Raw genomic sequence first — 15,350 nt, forward strand, 5'->3', positions numbered from 1 at the left:
GTTTTTAAGAGCGGCTACTAATAATTTCTTTGTAGTTGTAATAGGCGAAACAGAAAAACACAAGGCGACAGACACAACAAAGCGCAAACGAGGGACAACAAACAATATTTCTTTATTTTTTGCACTAAAACAATTCACAATTCGAGTTCTTAACTAAAGTTCGGAGTAGAAATAAAAATTAGCAGAAACGAAAAGGCACAAATTGAGCTCCAAGGGCGAGGCAGGTACACACACACATTAACAGTAATTTAAGTAAGTTAAGTATATGTATGTACATATATTATATATAAGTATATATGTACATATGTTTAGGCGTACAACATATTATACACAGGCTTATATACCCTAACGATAATTAATAGCTAACGGACAGACAGCAATAGATTTTGCGAATTACTTATAATTAACAAAAATGGTTAAGAATAATGGTTGTATATTTAATAATCCCTGTACAGTTATTATTTAAACTATCTAAACAATAAAATATATTACATACTTTCCTGTGGAAAGTAATCAATTACTCTTATTTTCATATTTTTTAAACAGAAAACTCTACTTATTTAACAAGCTATCGATTGTTTTTTTGTTCAACATTATCTCCAGGGTTTTACATACCAATGTAGCGAATTCATAAATTATTTAATGTTATTAGCATAAATGTTCATTAATAAACTGTAAGTAATAACGAAATAAATAATCAAACAACATGCTGCGGAACTAAAAGCTTGCTTAAGGGGGTATTCTAGTCTAGAACTAAAAAAAAAAAATTTCAAAAACATGTCAACTTGACGATTTTCCAAAACTCAAACTATTTTCGGAGATTATAGGAATTTTGCTGGCACAACATCCAAACTGGACTTAAGGGGGTATTCTGGTCTAGAAATTTAAAAAAATCGATTTTTTTTTATATTTTCAAAGTTTAACTATTCAAGAATATGTGTACAAGAGGATTTTTCAAAATTCAAATTATTTTCGGAGATATAGGCATTTTTCTGACCCGGCATCCAAACTGGTTCGGCCGGAACTAATCGAATAAAAGACTTTACGCAAAACTTTAAACGCGATTTTCTCAAAACTGAGTTTTTCGGAACGATACCCACGATTTCTCAGGTTCTACTGGACCGATTTACTTGAAATTTTTATAGTCTTCTTTATAGGCTTGTCTATGGTTGGAACTAGCCCCATCCCCAAATTTTTATTTTTATTATTTTTAAAAAATTCGAAATAGTCAGAAAAAGTGATCCAAAAAAACTTTTTTTTTCAGGCAGTCGCCATTTTGTGAAAACAATTTTTTCCCACTTTTCCGTAGTTCCGTAGTTGGTTTAAGATAACTAAGATAACTAGGAGGGTTGAAATCCTGGGTATGGTCACGTGGAAATTTTTAGAGACCCCCACTTCGTCAGCTCATAATTTTAGAAATTTTTTCCTTTTGTTAGTTTTTAATTTTTTTCTGTACTCTTCTAAAATTAACAAATAACTAATAAAAAAATGGATAGTAAAAGTATTAATTGCCTTTTTTTACGACACTTTAAAAATTACCTGAAAGTCATGCTTCAGGACCAGAATACCCCCTTAAAGGGTTATATACAGTTAGAATTTTCAAAAAATCGATTTTTTAAATTTTATTTTCACAGAAAATTTCATATCGTTCCGGTAAATATTTCAAAACCAGCTTTTTTTGAACTATTGGGGTACTCACCACGCGTCATAAAGCAACGTAAAATCATAAAATCATAAATTTTTGTACTAGTTAAAAAAATTTGTTATTGGATTGCATACTAAAATAAGTTTACGCAAATACAAAACTCTGAACGCTATGTTTTCGGATGGTTATAACTTATAACTTTATGAGACTACGTGAAACCCCTTTATGTATATATTTAGTAATTAAACGAAGCATCCGTCAAAAAATGGTTTAGGCATTCGGATATGCGGAGAAGCGTCGTGCTGCCTAACTGTTATGGAAGGTATAACTGCAACCTCTAACCAATGAGGAACTGACAAGAAGCTCCACGATTCCATTAATTGCGCGGAAGCGGTTCTACCCAACTTTAAGCTTGAACCGCCATCAGTGGCAGCCAAAAAGCAGAAGACAAAGGGAGTGACGCCCGCTAAGTCATTTGCTTTCCAGAGCTCAATAAAAGTGGGTGCAAACTGTGCTGACAAATGTGGTGTAGGAGTTGGCACTAAGCAATTCGGGTCCACCACCATCATACACGGTTGATAGCTGCTACCAAATCAAAATGATTGCTTGCGACGACGATAAATCGATCGAACTTTACAAAGCTGAATTTGTAAACAGAAGGTTTACACCGGAGCTCAGCTGATAGCAGTGGACAAAAGCATAATGCAATAACAAGCTTCTTGTATAAAATAATAAAATATTATGTGGCTTAAAAGAGGTATTTCTCTACCAATGAGAGGAAAGCAAAATAACTGGTTCGTGTTGGAGCAAATAATTTAATATAATTTCTTCCTTTCTAGTTCTAAAAATAACGGCTTCACTTTTTCGTTTCGAATACTTTTCAACAAATATGCCAAAGCAGTTTGGTTTCCTAGTAGCATAGCTTCAAGCCAATAACTCAGCAATAAAAGGACCTTTTTAAATTGAAACAATAAATTTTTGTAGCAGTTCTCTTTCAGAACGCTGTGAGAAATTGTTAGCTTCTAGAACTTATTTAAGTTATTGAAATATATTTTTGAGATTTTTTTTTTTTAATTTGATAATTAGGTGTTGAAGCAATTCAATCAATCAATTTGCTGTAGGTAGATGTTATATGCCGAGTTCAAAGGATTGAACTTGAACTGAAATTATTTTAATGGCAATGAGATCTCTCGCAGAGAGGGCGTGATCATGTGTCATAGTATCCTTCTTGTTTTTATCCTTTTGCCAATTAGGCACGCTTAGACCAGTTTTGGTCCTTTGCGATACCAGATGAACTTCAGTTGCTAAGTGCATGAGGAGTAATCGTCCTTTAGGACGCGTATTGACGCGATTTTGAATCAACATAAAAAACATAAAAATAACTGTCGAAAGTTTTTTTTTTTTTCAAAACAGTATAAAGGTTTCTGTATAATTTTTAAGATAAAAGAAAAATCGGTTTCCTTATTTTCTCGAAATACTTTTTTTTTAACAATACGATATTTATTTGAAATTTCGAAAATTAAAAACGATCCTAGCATAATTCAATTTTTGTTTTGGCTTCATTAATAGACCTACGTCTGATATTAACATAAATCTAGCAACTATTAATACGAATTTTTAATAATTTTCTAAATCATTTCTACAGTTTCTTATTATCCTCAATACGAACTAACATTACATAGAATTTTAAAACTCATATTCTGAAACAATTCTACTATTTATTGGCATACCGCTAAAACATGTCATTCTAAGGTCTAATGCAGCTGTAATAGACTAATCGATAAATCGTGTCTTTATATAGATCAAGCTACATTCGTCTACTCAAAACCACAAACTATTACTTACTTAACTATTTTGGCTTTAAAAACAAAAAACTTGAATTGAGTTGAAGACTCACTATATTCTTAAAATACACAGTTCGAGGTTATACTATATATTTTACACTAAACAAAATGGAAGACATACGATTTTTTTAACCTAGAAAAACTACTTCTCCAGCAAAAGGGACTATTCGGGGCATTGTATGGTCTCAAGGCATTATTAAATCATATCAAATACGAGCTATATGCACTAAAATATTGGAGGTATAACAATACATTAGAACAACAACAACAGCAAAACAATTCATACCAAATGCAATTAGCAATTAAAAAATCGGAATTATAACCAAAAATGAGGAACGAAATAAGTAGAAAAATGAAAATAGTGTAAATTGTCTAGAATGCGACGGCACTACGATTTTGTTGTTGGTACTTGGTAAAAAGATATTGTTGGTGGATGCTTTGAGAACCTAAAATAGGGTGAGCGGGGTCTACAAACAAGATTGCTAGATGCTAGACTAGACTACATACTAGACAAACGAAGTAACGGGCGAGCGAATGCGACAAAAGGTGGGTGGGTCTCAAGTATGTATGTATGTATGTAAAAGAAAATGGCGAGAAGACAAAAAATATGGGTGATGCAGCCCAAAAGTAGGCAAGAGACAAAATTTATGCGTCGCTGCAAATTGCTGACTTGCATACCAAAATTCAAAGTAAAACGTAAAAGTAAACGAACGAAATGCAACTACGTGTGATTGTACGTGTTTAACGGTACAGGCTGGATGTGTACGTAACAGCGAGTTGGTGTATGGACCGTTAAAGGCGATGGGTGTGGTGACGGTGGTGGCGGTGATGTTGGTGGTACAGTGGTTTGGATTTGGTTTGGAGACACGAGCAAGGAACGAGAGAACATATGAGGAACAAACAAACGAACGAAGGAACAAATAAATAAACGAAGGAACAAACAAATAAACGAAGGAACAAACAAACGTACGAAGGAACAAATTTAGCAACTAACGACGGTAGGTGTTGTTCAGAATCTGTTAAAAAAGGAGGAATTGTGAAACGAAGAATAAATATTCTAAAAAAAATCGCAGTAGAAGCCAAAATTGTGTATCAATACAACTGAAATACGAACAAAATTAGGTTAAACAGCATAGAGTTCAGAAAACGTCAAACGAATTTGAAAGTTCAATACAAAATTTTTTTTAAAATTTTTAAATAACATTTCATAAAATCGAAAACAAGTTCAGCTATTTTTCGGCTAAAAGCTATAAGAGGTACAGGAACAAACGTGAAGAACATAAAAATTAAACCGAAAGGGTAAACTATAGGGAATTTCTCTTCAGGAACTGGGTAGGTGGATAATTTTCGAAACAATTTTCAACTACAAAATTAAAAACGCTAAGGAAATGAGCAACAAACAATTAAATTCAAACAAGCAGCTGTAGCACGCAAAGTTTCAGAACATAAAACAAGCCAATACATAACGTAACATAACGTTAACGTAACGATAACGTAACGCAAGTAAAGTGTAAAAGGTATTTTCAGCATAATCATGTTGTTTGAAAAATAAATTTGTGATTTTTTTTTTTTGTTTTTTTAATTAATATGATTTTAAACGTTGCGCTGTAACGGAACATGGGGCGACGGCAAAAACACGTGTGTGTGGTGTAGAGTGGTGTGGCGTGGCAGAGTTAAGAGTAAAGTAAACGAAATAGTATGTTTCATAAGAAATGCACAATCGAACGAACGTACGAACGAAACAAACCAGAAAAAAGACGCTTTAAGGTAAAAAGTACATATATGTATATATATAAATATCGAAATTAAGAGAACAAAATACTGTCATTTTAATACTTTCTTTCTTTAATGTATATGCTTAAATTTGGTTGCTACTTTTTCATTTAAATTGCTGTGACTTTTAATACTTTTTCGATTTTTTTATTTTTTTAATTTTTTTTTTTAATTTTTTCAACACAAAAGCTAACATAAAATACTTGTTTTGGGTAAACTTTTAAATTGCTAAGCTTTGCTGCTTGTGTTGCTTTGCTTTTTTGTTGCTTAAACAAACTTAAAACTGTTAACGGTAATTATATTATTTTAAACATTGCACTTGCTAATTCAAAATTGCTTTAACAATTATTATTATTTTTTTGAAAATTTTTAAAACATTTTTTTATGTTGGCACTCTTGAATATACTTATTTAATTCTTTTTTAAATTTTTTTTTTTAATACTTTTTTACTTTTTTGTATTACGCATTTTTTATTTAATACTTTTTTTTTTGAAATTTATTTTTTTCATTCAGCCGCTGGACTTACGATAGTCAGCATCGCTATTCTCCAAATAGATTAGTGTTATCTGCTCCATGTCTGGCAACTCCACACGGTAGATAATTTCGGCTTTTAATGCGAACGTTACGTTGTTCGTGTTGTTGTTGTTGTTGTTGATAGCGGTAATAGTAGTAGTATTTGTTGTTGTTGTGTTGATGGCATACAATTGTTTAGTGGTTGGTAGTAGTGATACAAAATAGTAGTAGAAGTAGTAGTAGATAGTAGTTAGCCGTTTTCAATGCAATCCCACCGTAACGGTTGTTACGGCACACATGTTTCATAGTGGTTTCGTTAAAGATATCGCATACATTTTGATTTGTTTGTATCGGTTCATTTGATTTGTGATGGTAGTAGTAGTTGGATTTGGCCATTTGTTGAATAACGAAACAGTTTTTGTTTTTTATTTTCGAATTAAAACATTACAAACAATCAATCAATCAATCAGTCAATTAATCGATAACGTTTTAGAAGAGTAGATTTGCGAACGAGAGCAGTAGTAGTAGTTGAAATAGTAGCAGAGTGGCAAAGTAGTAGTAGGTAGTTGGTAATGGAGTAGGTAGTAAAAGTAGTGATGGTAGAGTAGTAGGAGTAGAAAAATACGACAAAAATTCAAAAGAAAAAGAAAATCTATTATTTCTGTACATTTTGACGGTGTATACTTCATTTCAATTCAATTTGAATTTTAACTTTAATCTTAATTGTGTGTGTTCATGAAGTAAAATTTTGCAAAACAAAAAAGTAGTGAAGACTTGTATGCTGATATGTCAATAAGTATATATGTATGTGTGTGTTGATTTTAAAAAAATATTATTTTTAATTTCAAAACTACACAATTTGCAACCAAAATGGTGAATTTGCAACAAAATGATACCAACTCACATACTTAAGTGGGAGAGTAAACAAGGCTTTGTTTGAATAAAAGTAGTTACTCAATGAAAGGGCTGAAAGTGAAACCATAAAAGGAGTTATGAAACACAAAACAGAACGAACAAACCTAACAAAGCAATTGTAGATTCAACAAATGTAAATATTTTCGTAAGCCGAGTTGCTATGTAACTAACCGAGTGATGGTGGTAGTGGAGAATTGTGTGTATGAGGGAGTTTCGAGTTGAGCAGAGGTTCTGGTATGCGCTGTTGGAGTGGATTGACGTACACAATTGTCTATATTTATAACTAATTTTCTAACAAAATTGGCAGCAAAACAGTTTACGGGGTAAAAATTCACTAAGAATTTGTTCAAGCACAAATGTGGCCTAAATTTTTGGAAAAACACGCACAAAAGTATGCAATGGATTATACAACTAGTCGCGTACAACTGACGACACACTTTTAGGCGCACAAGATAGATATTTAGTTATGCAACAAATATTGCCTACTGTATACTAACGGCCTACTGATTTACACAGTGCATTGGGTATATATCTTAATACGCGGTTATATTTGCGGGGTCCAAATAAGGTTTCTGTGAGGAAGATGTTGCTGCATGGTCCGGTGAGGAAGTACATTGGCGGTAGCTTAAATCTACATTATTTACAATATATTTTAGACTAATAAATCAGTTGGAGAAAAATCAAAACGAAAGTTTTCAAAGTGAAAAATTATAGTAGAACAAAAAACGAAGCACGCTGGGTTATCACAGGATACAAGCCTCAAGCAGGCTGTGCATAAAACTGCAGCGAAGTTCGATTTGCGTGACTGACGCTTAGCAAATTGATACGCGAAGTATAAACAATTGAAAATGAAGCAAAACACAAAAACAAACATATAAAACTGAAAAAAATAGAAATAAATTCAAAATTTGTGTTGAATTTTGTCAATACATAATTTAAGAGTTCTAAAAGAGGTAGTAATTATATATTTACAATATATAAGTACAACAGTGTATTTATATACGAGCTAAAGTCTTAGCTTCCTATTCTACGGCATTAACTTGAGCAAATAGTGATAATTTGGTACTCGCTTTCACCGAGTTTAGAAGGGTGGAAAATGGAAGGGAAATAAATGCTTATTGCCAGATCTTAAGCCCTTTATTTCGAACTAACAGATAGATACACTTTGCATAGAATAAGATGTTGAAATCATCCAGTTTAGATAAAAGCACACAGTTGTCTGTTTTGACACAAATCGAAAGACTAAGTTTTGTTCAATGAACTTTTTACGCTTCAGTCTAAATTTTTCTGAAATTTTGGAAATAATTAACGCAATTTTCATTGAATCAAGGTAGGTAGGTAGGTAGGAGTACAGTCCTATCGGGCTCAATTGGCACTTGATGTGCCATTTTGATACACTATTCGTAGAACCTCCTATATCTGCTATTACATTTCACCTCTCTCAAACCATTTTGAATCAATGTCCGATAAAATCCATTCAAGCATTCCGATGTTTTGTGTCGTATCTGTGCTAGACATATCACTTCGACTGAGCTGCCTGCCTCAAAGCTTTAAGGTAGAAAGACAGTAGCTTCTCTATGGAAGTTTACGTAGAAACGATCGCTACAATGAGAAGAATCTCAAGTATAAAAACAAGTTTTTCTAAGATCGGTCTTAGACCAGGTATTCTCTGTGTCACCGAAAAACATCCGTTTGAAGGCGAGCTAAAGCGAATCATCCCTCCGCAGGATTATGCGCGGGGTTTGGGAACGACCACGTAAAAGCAGTTCCAATGAAGAGATCAAAACAGCCTCGGATGAGAGACCCCATTTTCTGGTTTTACTACAGTGGCCATATAAAAACGTCTAGCCACAATCCGCAACAAGGTGAAGTTCTTCAACATATCGCTGATTTGCGCCCACGCCCCGACGGAAGAGAAGGACGATGTGACCAAAGGTAACTTCTATGAGAGCTTGGAGCGCACCTTCTTTTTCTCGAAACTGTGTTTTTGAAGTCGGTTGGCAAAATTTTTTTTCGATAACAACTTTTGGAAAAAAAAAGTCGCGAAATTTTTTTTTAGTTTTTAATTTTAATTTTTTTTCTTAAAATGTCTGCCAAAAACCCAATTTTAAGTTTTTTTCCTTTGTCCAAGTGTAAGTTAGAGTAGTAAGGGTAGAGTTACCATATCGGTCTCAGTCAAAATCAGTCCCGTTGTATACGTTCGTGGTTTGGTGGTTAAAGTGAAAGGGATGCAATTTTGTTCAATTCTCCCTTGCAAATGCTATTTTTTTCTTTCTCGATCGATGCCAATTTCGATTGAAAAATGGACATGCGAGCATGTACAAACAACAAAAAAGATTCAGCAAAGTCATTGGAAAAAAAAATAATGAAAAAATGCGGGGGGTTTCTCAATCGATAAAAAATACGGTTTCAACGGAACAAACTTTTTCAAGATCTTTCAACTGAAAAAATTCGGTAGGTTCAAAGTGTTACAATATCGGAAAAGTTCAGTCAAACATTCAGTCTCGCATGATAAAGTGATAATCGAGATTTCATTATCCGTCATTTACATATTCAGTTTTCAAATACCGTATTTGTGTAAAGTTATTTCCGCTATCATCATTGGTTCAATGAGTATTGGAAGGCATGGTTAAAATAGTGAAAAGGAATGAAATTTTGTTCAATTCTCTCTGTTAAAAAATATTTTTTTCTTGAAAACGGTTGCCAATTTCGATTGGTTTTTGGTCCATACATGGGCGAGTCATGTACAAAAAAAAAAAATATTTCAAAAGTCATTTTTTGTTAGAAAAAAATTTTCAACAATTTGCAAAATGATTTCTTCCATTTCTGAACTGTTTAGGAAATGTTTCTCAATCGATAAAAAATACGACTTCAACAGAACAAACTTTTTCAAGATTCTTTCAACTACTGGAACCTATGTATTTTTGGAATGGGACAACATAGACTCGTACTCAACTTGAAAAAATTCGCAAAACGTTTTTTAATTCTTCTGCGTTCAAAGTGTAAATTGAAAAATGTTTGAACAAGTTGAAGGCTATGATTTCAATGTCAAAAACTGTATTGAGTTTGAAACGATCCAAGCCATAATGAGTAGAATTGTGCAAAATGTGAACTGGGCAACCGATTCTAACAAGCCCAGGATTGAAATCTTTTTTAACAAAGAAAAAACATTTTGGGAACCTTCTCGATTCCATCCACCGAAATTGACAGGGGCATTATCGGCTACAAAAGCTGATACTCGTTCTTCTAATTCTTTGTTTCTTAATACTGTCATAATTAAATTGGTTACAGTGGCAAAAATCAGGGAATTTTCCCGAATATCAGAAATCAGTGCCGAAGGTCAAAATCAGGGAATTCTCCGACAAATCAGGGAATATGGTAACCCTATGTGAGGGGTTATACTGCCAACGTGGGCGCATCTTTTTTCCGAGGGGTCACCGGAAATGGCGTCGCAATGGTCGAGTTTAAAATATCTTTTTCCAAAAATTTCAGAGTTCCAACTTTTTACCCGATGAAACCTAGGGGTTACTTAACAGGAAAAAATCACACTGCGCCATGTCTTGGAAATATGGAGACTGTGGCATCGTTGCAGTATTGTTGTTGGAATTCACGAACAATCAACGAAGTGTAAACTTTTAACAAACGAAAATTGCCGAACTCATAAAAACAGGTCTAACTATATCGCCTACTACAGACAAAGGAAGCATTGAATACAGCTGAGAATTCTATCGTACTTCAGGGCATTTAGTATATCAACATAATAAAAAATATGTTGGACCCTCTAAACCCGCAAAAATTTTAATTTTAACGTTTAAATGTAATTTTCTGAACACATCTCGTCTGCATATACTTTATAGGGTCTCCGACGATTCCTTCTGGATGTTACAAATTTCAAGGCAAACAGAATATACCTTGTTCATCAGGGTATGAAAATAGTACAATTTGAAAATTTTTTAAAGAAAATTTTGTAAAATATTATCTTTCAATCAATTCTGATTCATAACAATTTAAAGTACTTGGAACTGAGCAATAAAGCATCCCCATTATATTCCTAGCCGGAAAACATGTAATAATTTCACTTATCATTAAAAGAAAACAAATTTTCAATTCTTATAGCGGCTCTCTGAAGTACATTACATAAATTTGTCATGCTCTTACGACACACTGGCACAAAGACGACAGCGTTCATTAAATACATAGCTGTACCGAAATCTTACGACAGGTCTTTATCATTACAACACAGAGGCTGTCGGTAAGCTTTTATTCAGGAGAGAGATAAAAGGAAACATAAAATACACAAATACACAACATTCTAAAAACAAAAATAAATTATGAAAAAGAAAACAAAATATTTTCAAAAAAGCAAACAACAAATAAGCCACAGCAGATACGATACGATACGAGTGTATAAACAAATTGTCGGAATTCGCCAAGCCAAAAAGCAATAATAATGAATGTGGCGATCGCTCACAGATGCAGCAGGACAAGAAGCCAAGCGGGGGTGGAGCGGATCGGCGTATATGTTTGCACATTAAAGAGTTTGCCAATTTTATAGTAAACAGATGTTGTATGTACACTGGAATATTTAATGAATTTTGTCGTTAAAAGCACAGTGAAATGTTTTCATCCGCTTTCTGCACAAAAAAATACACTTGAAACAAGTGTTCTGACTATTCATTGAAAATTTTCCTATAAAAGAGCTAAATTTTTTATCTTTTTAGTTTTTTTAGGTTCCAACTGAAGGTGATATACATACATACAAACCCATATATGTATGTATGTATTTCGTTTTTCGCTCAAGCTGAAAGCTTTTGGACAGGGCATGAGCGTCGTGTATACGAGGGAGTATTTGAGTACTGTACGGTATTTATGTATGTAAATAGCATGTGTGTGTGTAAATCATTAAAAAATACATAAAAGTAATGCATACGACATAGAAATATATGCAATATTTGTTATTTGTTAAATCAAGTATGCATGATTTTATATAATACTTTTTATGTTCTTACAAATATTTATGAGTATATTTTATAAGTAATTATGAAAAAAAATATAAAGAATAAATTCTTTTGATTACGCACGCATAATGAGTAAATAAATATTTTCCATATCTACATATATTTACAGTTGACTTTTATCAGAGTGTAAGTGTGTATATGAATACAAGTGAATAGTCCAAACAAATTTTTTTTATTTTTTGGGACAATTAAAAATTATTTTTTTCAAAAAAAAAAAAAATATTTTTTTTTCAACTAAAAAAAATTAAAAAGTTATTAAAAAAATGTATTAAAAAAAATAAAAATTATTATTATTATTTTTTTTTTTTTTCAAAAAAAGAAAATGAAAATTATAGATAACTTTTTCTAATAATTTCTAGCTATTAAATTATTTAAAAAAAAAAAATATTTTTTCCAAAAAAAGAAATAAAGAATTATTTTTTTCAACTAAAAAAAATTAAAAAGTTATTTAAAAAAAATATATTAAAAAAAATATATAAAAATTATTATTATATATTTTTTTTGTTTTAAAAGAAACATGAAAATTATAGATAACTTTTTCAAATAATTTCTAGCTATTACCCTTCACAGGTACATTTCTCATAGCATACTTTATTCTGATCAATCAGTTTGTATGGCAGGCATATCTTATTTCGTTCCAATAACGGCCGTTCCGACAAATGGGCAACCTCTTGAGGAGTATAGGACGTGTGTAGTGTAGTGGTCAACAAATAGTAAGTCTTTTTAATTTAAATTTCACGCCAATTCGTCGAAATATTTTTTTCTAGGTTCGTAGGACTGTCATCAGAATAAACATTGGGGTTGCCTAAGTGAAATTATTTAACAAAGATTAAATTTTATCGGCGGAATCAAATTTCTGGTGCCGAAACGTTCAGAATGTTGGAAAAGGTCTTCGATGATAATTAGTTGTCGCGAGCAAGCGTTTTTGGTTAGTACAAATTTGCCCAAAGAGGGTCGAGCACACGTGAACGACGAACCACGTCCAGGACAGGCATGAACTTAACTGATGAACAACACGACAATAAAATCAAGGAATAGGTGCATGAAAATCGACGATTAACAGTCACAAATCTTGCTAACCGCGTAATAGGTTTTTACGCCAGTAAAGAAGAAGATCTTACTGGCGTTGGAATATCGGAAGGATCAGTGAAAACCATTCAGAAAGATCATTTAGGCCTAAGAAAAGTGAAAGTGATTGGTTCCAAAATCACGTCGCGTAAACGTCTGTGAAATAATGCTTGCCGACTACCAGGATGTCATGAAACGTTTTATTGCTGGCGATGAGACTTGGATCTATGCTTGCGACTCGTAAACAGACGATCAATAGACAGACTATCGCGGGAAAGATGAGCCGAATACAAAACACATGTGAAAGCAGGTCAAAAATCAAGGTTATGTGGATAGTTTTATTCGATTATCAAGGTGTTGTGCACTTCCGACCGCCCAAACTATCGACAAGGAATACCATTTGAGTATTATGCGTCGTTTGCGCGAAGCTATTCGCAAAAAGAGGCCGGAAGTATGGCCCGACAATTCTTGGTTTTTGCACCACGATAATGCAGCGTTGCATATTCCATTGATTCTTCGTGAGTTCTTCGCCAAACTTTCAACCAATATCGTGCCGCAACTACCATATTCACCTGATTAAGCTCCGTGTGAATTCTGGTTATTTAGCAAACTCAAACGACCGTTCCGGGGAAAATCGTTTTGAGTCAATTGAAGACACTAAACGTGAATTGCTATGCGCATTGAAGGCTATTCCGGAAATTGACTTTAAGAACTGTTTCGAGGATTGGAAAAAACGTTGGCACAAGCGAAGACTGCAGGAAATGTCTAGAGCAAGGCACCAGCGAAACAATGGAACATCTCTTGTGCACTTGTACCGCATTGGCAAGACTACGCTGTTAGCAACTGGGGTCTCCACGGTATGATATACTGGAGAGGGTATCGATAGTGAGGCCGCAGAGTCTATTAAAATTCACGTCAAGCGTAGGCAACCTAAAGAATGATTACTTCTCTTGGACTGAACTGCATCTGTTATCGTAAAGGACCAAACTGATCTATGCGTGCCTTACTGACCTACCAGATATTATTATTATTATTAGATTAACCTAACCCAACCTTTAGTAGTTCCTAAAGAACGCAGCCAATAAGAAATAAATAAAATGTATTTGAAGAATAAAATTGTGTCGAAATTCAATTTAAAAATCATTTGCTGGTTCCTAAGCGATTTAAAAAATATATATATGTATGTATATATGCATTCAAAATTATATAAAAAATAAAATATAAAAAGTTGTATTATGACTGTAATATTATATCATCAATGGTTTGTAAGAATAAATAAAATGCTAACTATGTAAGAGTATATATGACTGCATTACTGACTGTATTACATACTTAGTTTGGTTAGTCGCAATTTGTACTGTACATTATGTTTATTTATACTGTACATATGTATATGTTATTAGCGCTAATAATTAATCATTTGGTGAATAAAGCCTAGTCAAAACAAGGAACTCAAATTGTAAGTGATAATGATGGTACAAGTACTATGCATATACGTATATAACGTATGTATATAAAGTATGTAAGTAATTGATAGGAAAAACAAAAATTACGCAATTATAATAAGTAATCAAGAGTAATCAAAGGAAATGAGCAAATCTATTGTGAAACTACAGTTAAAAATTACATTAATCAAAGTAAGTAGTATGTTTGTAGAGATAAAGAGTTGTTTAGAGTATATAGTAATGTATATATATATATTAATTTTATATCGATAAATTATATATGCAAGTAGTATGTGGTTAACGTATAAACAACAGTAAAGTAACTGGTACATACCTCCTTCAGCATTGGCATCGTCTTGTGTGTAGCAAAGCATAAAAGCTAGAAAATTAAAGAATTAAGAAGAGATTTCTTTCAGTTAAAAAAGAACAGCAGCAGTAGTAGAAAAAAAAACACAAAAGAGTAAGTGGGGGAACGGGGGACTAGGTGGTATTTTTGTTGTTGTATATAAGATGGATGAGAAAAAAGATGTACATATGTCATGTAAATAGAGACAATTCGATTAGCCCACAGAGAATGTGGCAACGGAAAACTGTCTATGTATTTGTGAATATTGACTGTGGTTTGAGAGAAGTTGAAGTTGGGGAAATGATTTTCCAAAATTTTGACATATAAGAAAATCAAGTGTGTGTTTTTTCAATTAATGAGCGGAGTTTAAGCTGAGAAATAACGAAAGTTTAGCGCTCAAACTGGACGCTGTGTTGCTTTTGTTCGTTAAACATACACACACACACACACAATTAATGCATGTATGTATGTATGTATGTATAGAGGGGCACATGTAAGGTGGAGTAGAAGCATTATGAAATATTTTTACTGTGTTCTCATTGCTTGGCGCTGTTGGAGTAAAACAATGCACGAATTTTGAAAAAAAAAATAATAATAATATTAAATAATAATGGGAAAATGATTTTCAACCAATTTGCGTGTGGGAGTAGTAGAAATAAAAGAAGAATTGCATTATATGCAATTTAAAATTGACGATTAAAAATCAAACGTTATATAAAAGTAAAGAAAATTAATTGAAGAGTAATTAAGAGTCAATTGAAAATTTATTGTTTATAGTCCAAG

General features: G+C 32.8%; 1 protein-coding gene across 16 annotated transcripts in view; it reads right to left on the reverse strand.

Moving 5' to 3' along the window:
- The window catches only part of LOC126758931 (disks large 1 tumor suppressor protein), a 154,617-nt gene that overhangs the window by 18,143 nt on the left and 121,124 nt on the right, over nucleotides 1-15,350 (reverse strand). For 7 of the 16 annotated variants that reach the window (XM_050473404.1, XM_050473395.1, XM_050473391.1 and 4 more), the window contains 2 exons: nucleotides 14,556-14,600; nucleotides 5,789-5,869 (listed from right to left, as the gene is read on the reverse strand). The exons of 3 other annotated variants lie outside the window; for them this stretch is intronic. In XM_050473404.1, the coding sequence (XP_050329361.1) occupies nucleotides 5,789-5,869; nucleotides 14,556-14,600 (126 nt within the window). Of the gene's footprint in view, nucleotides 1-87; nucleotides 5,870-14,555; nucleotides 14,601-15,350 lie in introns of those variants that run through there. 6 more of the 16 variants (XM_050473403.1, XM_050473398.1, XM_050473394.1 and 3 more) reach the window with 2 other exon arrangements.

The sequence above is a fragment of the Bactrocera neohumeralis genome, chromosome 5 (genome assembly GCF_024586455.1).
Source record: "Bactrocera neohumeralis isolate Rockhampton chromosome 5, APGP_CSIRO_Bneo_wtdbg2-racon-allhic-juicebox.fasta_v2, whole genome shotgun sequence".
In the NCBI taxonomy this organism is placed as follows: Eukaryota; Metazoa; Arthropoda; class Insecta; order Diptera; family Tephritidae; genus Bactrocera; species Bactrocera neohumeralis.